At 52.8% G+C, this 10,088-nt stretch overlaps 1 protein-coding gene across 1 annotated transcript; it reads left to right on the top strand.

Moving 5' to 3' along the window:
- Window positions 1-57: 57 nt before the first annotated feature.
- LOC140897931 (uncharacterized) lies at window positions 58-8,056 on the top strand. The gene is given in 4 exon segments (XM_073311230.1): window positions 58-2,640; window positions 2,642-2,719; window positions 3,301-3,416; window positions 4,532-8,056. Coding segments are annotated over 4 exon segments (1,188 nt in total). The 5' UTR covers window positions 58-2,596; the 3' UTR covers window positions 5,482-8,056.
- The last annotated feature ends 2,032 nt before the right edge of the window (window positions 8,057-10,088 follow it).

Raw genomic sequence — 10,088 nt, 5'->3', positions numbered from 1 at the left:
GCGGAGGGGGGAAGAAGGGGCAGGGCCTCAGGTGGAAGGGGCAGGGCTGGGGGCTAGCCTCGCCGAGGTGGTGGTTCACACACTGCCCGTGTACCCCTAGGGGTACACAGATGTCTCCTGCGGGGGGGTACGTCAACACATCTAGATATTTGCCAGGCGTTACAACAGGCTACATAAAAAGCACTAGCGAAGTCAGGACAAACTAAAATTTCAGACAGACAGTGACTTGTTTATACTGCTCTGTAGACTATACACTGAAATGTAAGGACAATATTTATATTTCAGTTGATGTCTTTTATAATTATAGGGTATAAATGAGAAAGTCAACAATTGATCAGTACTAGTGGCCGTGACATGTCTGTATTTTCATGTCGGATTGTGGAAGCAAGTGGTTCTGAAGTGAGGTGAAACTCGCGAGGCAAAGCAGCCTCCTGAAAGGGGTGTGGTAGTCTGGAAAGGTTGAGAGCCACTGGTGTAGACACGCCAATGCAGCCCCCGCCAGAGGGCTCTGGTGATTCCAATGGGAGGGGAGCTCTGGTCCCTCTCTCCCTCCTCTGCATGTCGCTGAGCTTCCTGGGTCATCGGCTGCAGCGTGAGCCATGAGCTGAGAGGCAGAGACGCTGCTGCTCCCCAGCGGGGTCTGTGCAGGGAGAGACCTGCATTAACCCCCCTCTGTGCCCAGCCCAGGTGGGGACTTTCTCCGGTGTCTGGAACCAGCCCCAGGCTCTGCTGACACCAGCTCCTGAGCCGGAGCCTGCAGGTGACGGGGAGACCTGGGGGAAAGGCCAAATTGGGGGAATCAGGCTGGGAAAACAGCGTGGAGGGACCATAAAGGGATGGGGGTTGTTCTTTGTCTCTCAGGGGTTTGCTTGTCAGGAAGGGAGAGGGTGAGAAAGAAGGCAACAATGGTGCGGGAAGGAGAGATGGGAGGGCAGAGAGGGTGACCCAAAGGAGAAGGGAGAGTCTGTTATGTTACACAGACAAGGTGGGGGAGGTGATCTCTTTTGTTGGACCGACTTCAAAAGGGACACACTTCCGAGCTTACACAGAGCTTGCCTACGAGGAGGGGTTAAAAAGACTGAGAGTGTCCAGTTTAGGAAAGAGACAACTACAGAGGCCTATAAAATCATGCCTGGTGTGGAGACAGTGAATAGAGGAATGTTATTGGCCCCTTCACGTCACACAAGAACCGTGGCGGGGGACAGGGGTCACGCAATGAACTGAATAGGCAGCAGGTTTCAAACAAACAAAAGGAAGTATTTCTTCACACGATGCGCAGTCAATCTGTGGAACTCCTTGCCAGAGGATGTTGCGAAGGCCAAAACTATAACAGGGTTCAAAAAAGAACTAGATAAGTTCCTGGAGGATAGGTCCATCAATGGCTATTAGCCAGGATGGGCAGGGATGCAACCCCATGCTCTGGGTGTCCAGCTGCTGCTGGGGGGATGCGCTGCCCTTGGGGCCAGTCCTAAGGGATACCCCTCAAACTGGCTCCTTTAATGCTGCAGACATCAAAGGTTTTTCCCAGCCTGCCAGAGTCTGAATATATGTCTTTCAAGTTGCAGTGGGGGAGGTTTAGATTGAATATTAGGAAAAACTTTTTCACTAAGAGGGTGGTGAAACACTGGAATGTGTTACCTAGGGAGGTGGTAGAATCTCCTTCCTTAGAGGTTTTTAAGGTCAGGCTTGACAAAGCCCTGGCTGGGATGATTTAACTGGGAATTGGTCCTGCTTTGAGCAGGGGGTTGGACTAGATGACCTTCTGGGGTCCCTTCCAACCCTGATATTCTATGATTCTATGCTCTTTTCTAGTGTCTGGCTCGGAGACGCTGTTCCTGGGAGAGTTTAAAGGTGTCTCGATGGGGTTAGTCATGCTGGAAGGGGCTGGGGCTGCGCTGTCTTAAAATGACCCAGGGTTTTTCCCAGCCTGCCAGAGTCTGAATATATGTCTGCAAGGACAGAGCTGGGGTGTGTGGAAATCAGGGCGTGAGAATGGAAAAGCCTCTTGAAATCTCCGGGTCGATTGCCCTTCTCGCTCTGCCAGGTGGCGGAATAACAGCCCTGTTTCTGTCCCGGGAAATGGCTGCCTCAGAGCCCATGCAGGTAGGGAATTTTCAGGGAGCTGCAGGATGGGTTTCTATTAGAGGGGGAGGGGCAGGAATTACGCAGGGGGAGGACAGGCTGGGCCTGCCCTGCTGGGCCGTGGTTAATCTGGGGCTTGTTTTTTCAGAGGAGGCCCATTGGGCGGGAGCTGGGAATTTGCCCATTTCCGGAACAGGAAACAACCCCCCTGGACAGGGCTGGGAAGGAAAACTTAACAGATCCCTGGCGCTGCAGCCTGAACCTACCAGCCAGAGGCTGCTGTGGAATACGAAGGGGGCACCCAGAGGAGAGGCCCCATCCCCTCAGCCCCAGCTGCTGGGAATAGGGGGGTGTTGGGATTCCTGTCCCTGGACCCTGCTCCGGATCTCCATTTCCTCTACCAGCCTCTGGCTAGTGGGTGTATGATAAACAGGAAGGCTCCTGCTCTCCTCCCCCGGGAATAGTGGGAATGTAGCTGGGGCAGCAGGTGCTGAGTGGGGGACTCTTGTGTCAGATGCTGGTGACCTTCAAGGAGGTGGCGGTGTGTTTCACCCAGGGAGGGGGCCCTGCTGGATCCTGCTCAGAGAGACCTCTACGGGGACGTTATGCAGGAGAACTATGAGACGGTGACCACGCTGGATAAGGAATTCCTGTGCCCTCGGTTATTTGAAGCTAGGGGAGGGGGGCTGCGATGTGGCCAGTGTGGCTTGTGGTCCCTTAGATTTTAAGGCTCCAATGTCCCCAGATCCAGTGTGAGAGAGACTTTACTCTCTTTGCCTTCTTCCATGGGGTTAGGGAGTCAGAAATACAATGGAGAGGATTATCCATTCCCATCCCAACAGCTTTCAAGGGGGCGGAAGCAGCGCATTGACCTGCCTGTATTAATTCTCACTCCCACACACAATCCCTGTCCCCCTCCCTTCCTGGAACTAGCTCCGTGTCTGTAGAGGGCTCTGAAGACTGAGGAAAAGGCAGGGGCTGAACGGCAGAGCCATGTCAGCAAATCCCCTAAGTGCACAGATGCTGGAAGCCCCCCCTCCAAACATCTGCCTCTCCCACAGGGGCTCAGTGACCATGTTCCCATCCGTTCAGAGTCTGTGGCCCCCGCAGCCCAGCACAGGGCCAGGTTAAAATCAAGGAATGTTCTTTGTAACAAATCCTCTCCCAATGCTTGACACACCCTGATCATGCCTGATTACACCCACACACACCCCGAGCAGGATTCCCCCTTCCCAAGCCTGACCTGATCTCCTACCTGGAACGAGGGGAAGAGCCATGGGTCCTGGATGCTCAGGCCTCCAAGGAAAGGGAGATCCCAAGAAGCGCCCACGCCGGTGAGTTGTCAATGAAATGGATGCAGAAACCATCTGTGAAGTGAAGGGAGAAGCTGGGAATCCCACCAATGTGTTGTGAGTGAATTTTTCCAATTCTGCCTCATCTCACCAGGTCAGGGTTGGATCCAGATCATAGAATCATAGGACTGGAAGGGACCTCAAGATGTCATCTAGTCCAGTCCCCAGCACTCGCGGCAGGACTAAGTATTTAGACCATCCCTGACAGGTGTTTGTCTAACCCGCTCTTAAAAATCTCCATTGATGGAGATTCCACAACCTCCCTAGGCAATTTATTCCAGTGCTTAACCACCCTGACTGTTAGGAAGTTTTTCCTAATGTCCAACCTAAACCTCCCTTGTTCCAATTTAAGCCCATTGCTTCTTGTCCTATCCTCAGAGGTTAACAAGAACAATTTTTCTCCCTCCTCCTTGTAACAAGTTTTTACGTACTTGAAAACTGTTATCATGTCCTCTCTCAGTCTTCTCTTCTCCAGACTAAACAAACCCAGTTTTTTCAATCTTCCCTCATAGGTCATGTTTTCTAGACTTTTCATCATTTTTGTTGCTCTCCTTTGGACTTTCTCCAATTTGTCCACATCTTTCCTGAAGTGTGGCGCCGTGAACTGGACACACTATTTCAGCTGAGGCCATATCAGCCCGGAGTAGAGCGGAAGAATTACTTCCCATGTGTTGCTTACAACTCTCCTGCTAATACATCCCAGCATGATGTTTGCATGTATCCTCATGGTGGTTTTCATTCATGGTTCCCCACCCAATATCACCGACAGCTGGCATGAGCTTGCTATCTTGTATCTTATACGCCACCATCCTCCATAACTGGATTATTCCTCCTCGTCTTCCAAGCATGCCTGGAGCCTCTTTGTAGTCTCCATGCCGGGAAGGTGAGAAAGAACAACCCACTTGATCATGGAGCATCAGATGTCCACTTTAGAAAAGCAGGAATTACAGAGGTTAATAGAATTTTACCTTTCTCGATCTCCCGAACAGTTACTGTGCTGTGTTTCTCCTCTTTGATCTTCCCCTTTCTTTCCTTCCACCATGGCACAGTGAATAACCCGTCTTTGATTCTCTCCCTCTCTCTCTCTCTCTCTCCAGCAGGTGATGGGAGGATGAGTGAGAACAAGGAGGAGAATTCTCAGCAGGAAGGTTCTGAGGAAGTGGAACTGCACAAAACTTTATCAGGAAGATCCAAAGGGAATTTTTTCCAGAGTCATAAGCAGGGAAAAGCCTGGGGGATTCCACGCAAGTCAGAGAAGCAGCAGGGAAACCAGCCAGGAAAGAAAGTGGGTAAAACCACTAATTGTAAGGGAAGTGGCAAAGACCTCGAGGAAACCACAGCCCAGCGGAGAATCCACAGAGAAGGGAGAAAAAACACATGCACCAAGTGTGGGAAAAGCTTCAGTCGTAGCTCAAACCTTGTTTCCCATTGGAGAATCCACACAGGAGAGAGGCCGTATAAATGTATTGTGTGTGGGAAAAGCTTCAGTCAGAGCTCTAACCTTGTTTCCCATCAGAGAATTCACACGGGAGAGAGACCCTATAAATGTCTGGACTGTGGGGAAAACTTCAACCAGAGCTCAGACCTTATCACACATCAGAGACTGCACACGGGAGAGAAACCGTATAAATGTATTAAGTGTGGAAAAACCTTCAATCAGAGCTCAAACCTTATTTCACATCAGCGAATTCACACACGAGAGAGGCCCTATAAATGCCTTGAGTGTGCGGAAAGTTTTGACTGGAGCACCCAACTTATTAGACACCAGATAATCCATACAGGAGACAGACCCTATAAATGCTTGGATTGTGGGAAAAGCTTCAGTGATAGCTCAGCCCTTATTACACATCAGCGAACCCACACGGGAGAGAAACCCTATAAATGCCTCGAGTGCGGGAAGAGCTTCAACCAGAGCTCCACTCTGATTAGACACAAGAGGACTCACACGGGAGAAAAGCCCTATAAATGCTCAGACTGCGGAAAAAGTTTCAATCAGAGCTCGAACCTAATTACGCATCAGAGACTCCACTTAGGAGAGAAACCTTGAATGTGGGTGATGCTTCAGTTGGACTTAATCACGTTCACCAACGGCAAATTCAGACAGGGAAGAGACCTCTTAAATGTCCTTAGCGTGGAAAAGATTTCAGCTGGAGCAAACGCTATACTGGACATCAGCGACTCCAGCAGCAGCTGAACGTAAGCTGTCAGTGGCCCTCTGGTTCTGCCTACTCTAAGCAAATCCCAGGTAGAGGAGGAGAAGACCTGGGTAGAGGCCCAGCACCTGGCCTCCAGCCTGAGCCTGAAAGTTTACACTGCAATTTTAGAGCCCCCCGAGCCTCGGAAGCCTGAGTCAGCTAACATGGGTCAGCCGCGGTGTCTGATTGCAATGTAGACATACCCTGAGGGTTTGCCAACATAAAGAAAAGAGGCCAGAGTTTGGTCAGGGATAGCTGGCACATTTCCCCCCAACACTGACCAAGCCTCCACCACTTTTCTGAGTCTAGGCCAACGCTGACCATCTCATTTATATCTGCAGTGTTGTTGTAGCCGAGTCGGTCCCAGGATATTAGGGAGACAAGGTGGGTGAAGTAATATCTTTTATTGGACCAATTTCTCCATCTCATTTATAGTGTTCTCTGCATTAGCGATTCCTGAGGGAATTCTACATCATTGTGCAAGGGCAGAATTAATGTCCCCCGCAGATTTTTTTCCCACCTCAGAATAATTGATTGTGACGGGGAGGCGAAGGGAAGTTACGAGAAGAGTCATGCAATTACACCTTTTGCCCACCATGGGGCTGATGTGGCACTAGGAGAGAGGGCAGCTGGCTCATGGGCTGGAGCAGCCAGCCACTGAGAGGAAGGAGGCAGAGGCTGCCTTCCTTACAGCACCCTATCTGTGGGGCTAGGTGAGGAGACACGGGATATGGGGAGGACAGACAGCGTGGGGCATACAGGACTGCTGGGGGCTTTCAGAGGCTGGGGTTCAGAAGGGCCAGTGGGGGGACAGATTGGGGGCACAGGAACTAGTGGGGTGACATTGAGCCAGAGGCAAATTGGGAGTGGGGGTGCAGGGACACATGGGGACAGGGAAAGATGTGTCTGACTGAATGGGAGAGGCTAGGGATCAGCCAGGGTCTGTATCGGGGAGGCTCCCCAACTCCCTAACAATCCCTCTCCCCCTTCCCTAGAAATCCCTGTTCCATATTTCTCCCACCCACACCCAACAACCCTCCAGGTTCATTCCCAGGCTCCTTTCCAGTGATTATTTCCCTCTCCCTCAGCTCCTCTGTTACCCCTGATTCTTCCCCAGCCTTTGCACTGGTTCTGAGGGGAGTGGGAAATATGTTTCTGTACTGTAGTTTAAATGAATAATTACTCAAATTTCTATATTAATATGCCTAGTAAGGAATCTATTTATCAAAAAACAAAGGGATGGAAGTTTAGCTGGTTTAGAAGAGAACACAGGGAAATCTGTTCTCCTAACTTTGTGTCAACTGCAACATGCTCCAGAATTTCACATTATCTAAGCCTCAAAGTGCATTATAACTCCCTGTGTTCTGTTTTTTCTCTTTCCTGAAGGCTGTTTTGTCACATACTTGGATATTAGTTTTTGTTTGACTGCAGGGGGTGGGGAGCAGGTTTGCATAGTTTTATTGTGGAAATTTAAGACACAAATGACTAGTTGGCACAATATCCCTTCATTATTTTTGCTTTTTTGTCCATCTCTGCCATGAGACTTTAATATTGGTTGAACAGTTCATCCATTAGTTATTAATAACTGATTTTTCAAGTAACTGCTGACACAAACACTGATGGGCACATGTGAAAGTCCCGGAGAGGTGGAGCCTGAAAAGGGGAAAGGAAGTAACTACCTGATCCCAGGGGTGAGGTGAGAGACAGATAGGAGGGGGAGAGAGCATGGGAGGCGGGGGATACAGAGCTGGGAAACTGCAGGGTTTGCTCGTGAGAGCCAGATGGCCGAGGCTGAGAACTGTGAACTTGCTGCACGGCGGCTAGAAAGAGACAGGAAGTATCTTAGAAGTTTTATGTGATGTTGTCACGTTCTCCAAAGGGAATGACAGGGCGGCCCCCGGATTCCTGAATGGATGAGGCTGAGCAGAGCCAAGAAAGAAGCCGGGGACAGCAACAGGCCAGGCCAGCCCTGAATCCAGGCTGGTCCCCATCATTGAGGCCAGCGGGCAGTAAGGAGCCTGACAGCGCTGGTCACCCCTTCCCCAACTACCGTAGTGTCTTGGGTGGGGACGATGGAGACTCTGTCTGCCCCACTCACCAGGGGTGTCCCTAGGGGGGAGAAAAGCTGCTGGGATTGAAGATACCGATGCTTCTGTAAATTCAACCCATTCTCTGACTCCCGTTAAACAGCCCTCTGGATTTCCTGCTCCTGGAGCATTTGTTTCTGGGACTGAAGCTCAGCATCGCTCATGGATTCTCTGCACTTTCCCACCATCTTTAAAAAGCTTCTGTCACCAGCACCCGCAGGAAGCGGGAGCAGCTGTGTGCTGGGATGGGGCACCGTGCTGAGCTGGGGCCCTGGGTGGAAGGTGGGGTTAGCTTTTATGTCTTGCTTTTAAATAATAAAGTAGAATTTACATTCTCAAACTCCCAGAGTCTTTTGCCTCGGATAATGAGTGAAAATGGCCTTTAAGGGATACAGAACAGAGGGCATCTGAAGGGCTATTTCCCCAGCCCCGAGCTCCATGGACTGCAGATTAGACAGCTGCCAACTCAGTGAGTTTTCAGAGCCATTTCTAGGTGTGTAAGGAGAATCTCTTGGCTCAGAGGAAATCCCTTCTGGCAGTCATTTCCCAGTCACGAGCGCCAATCAGCCTGTGGAGTGGCCACGGGGACAAATGATTGGGTGAACGAAGAGGGCGATTTGTACGGCGGAGGCACAAATCCCGCCACGTGTCTTGTTCCGACCCCAATGAAGTATGTCTCTAGAGGTGGGGTGTTGCCCCTTTCCCTCCGTAAGCATCCGCGTTGTTAGCGCTTCCGGGTTTGTGGCACACAAAGGTCCCTTGGCGGACGACCCTGGCTCATGGAGGGCTTGTAGACTAATACCGTGTTTGGAGCACCATTACTTTCTTCTTGGCTGTGGCAGCAGGGTCCAACTAGGTTTCCAAAAACGGCAGCCCCACGGGGTGATGGTTGGGAAAAGGGCCGTGGCTCTGCCCTGCCCCCTCCCACCTACCCTGCTCCACTAGTTGCCCCCCTGCCGCTCTGACCCACAGGTGCTCCCCAAGCATTGTTCCAGTATTTGCCGGATGCGCCCTCCAGAGCAGTTGAGAGGTGTTGCAGCCGCAATTTATGCCATGCCAGCCCAATGCCCAGCCCTGATGGAGGGTCTCAGAGGGTGGGAATGAAGGAGGGGGCCCGGCCTTTGAGTGTGACAACACGAGGGCTAAAGGAAGCATGGGGGTGGGACAATGGGTAGGGACTCCAAGGCGGGGGGCGTCCCAGTCTCCTTTGCTCTGGATCATCACCCTTACTCAGAGGACCTGGCTTGGTAAGTCAGCGGTGGGGAGGGGGGCTGCCCACACCATGGGGTAGTAGCCACCATTGGGGTTGTCAGATGGTAGAGCAGGGGGAAAACCCAAGCGGGTTTGGTCATCAGCAGTGGCAGTGTTGGTGCTGACCTGGCGGGGGGGTGGGGCGGTATTTCCCCTTCTTGCCAGGCCAAGGGGCAGCCCCTCGGGACACGGCTCAAGCCTTCCCTGATGAGCCTGCTCTGACCTGCTGGGACAACACCAAGGACCCCTTGGGACTCACTTCTTCACTGTCATGGGCGGCGGGTGAAGTTTCCCCTTGGGGAGGCTAGCCTCCTGCCCCACCCTCTACGCTGCCTCTTCCAGCCGACGCCCTCCCTCTTCCAGCCAAGGCCACGTCCCCACTCGCTGCTCTCCGCCCCACCTCTGTGGGGGAGAGGGGATGAGAGTTCGGTTGGGGGTACGGAGTGGGGGGCTGAGAGCTCGGCCCTGGCCAGGGTTGAGTTCTCAACCCCGGCCGGGACCATGGTGGAGCTCTCGGCCATGGCCAGACCTCCAAGGCCGGAGCCCATCCCTTGTTCCGCACCTTCCCCCCGCGGCCCCGCCAGTGGCCTCACCCCATTCCACCTCTTCCTCCGAAGGCTCCACCCCCTGTTTGCTCGTTTCCACTGTCTCCCCCCACTGGCCCTGAAACTGAGCGCCTCTAGCCCCGGGACCATGGCCGGGGGGGGAGGGGGACTTCTGGGGCCCACAAATTGGTTGGGGCCCATGGGCATGGGCACGGGGAGCCTGTGTGGTAATTCACCACTGCTCCCCCGCCCACCTCCACAGCATGCAGTTTGGGGAGGCTTAGCCTCCCCCAGCCTCCATTACCCGCCGCCCTTGCTCACTGTGGCTCCATCACGGGTGACTGGACGGTGACTTGCCAGCAAAAAAAGAAACATGTGGGACCCTGCGCTTCCTGGGGCAGATGGGGCAGGGGCCCTGACAGTCCCAGATGGACGAAGAGGAGGTTGCAGTGGGCAGAGGGGCTATGGCAGATGGTGATAATGTGGCAGGCAGCGCAGTGGCCACCTGGCACCCCCCCCCCCGAGCCGGCGGAAGGGATGCGGGGGAGAAGGGCGGTTCCCAGCTGCGTGCAATCA

The sequence above is a fragment of the Lepidochelys kempii genome, chromosome 14, assembly GCF_965140265.1.
Source record: "Lepidochelys kempii isolate rLepKem1 chromosome 14, rLepKem1.hap2, whole genome shotgun sequence".
NCBI lineage: Eukaryota > Metazoa > Chordata > Testudines > Cheloniidae > Lepidochelys > Lepidochelys kempii.
The sequence above is the reverse complement of the archived record's forward strand: the minus strand, read 5'-3'. Positions and strand labels throughout refer to the sequence as shown.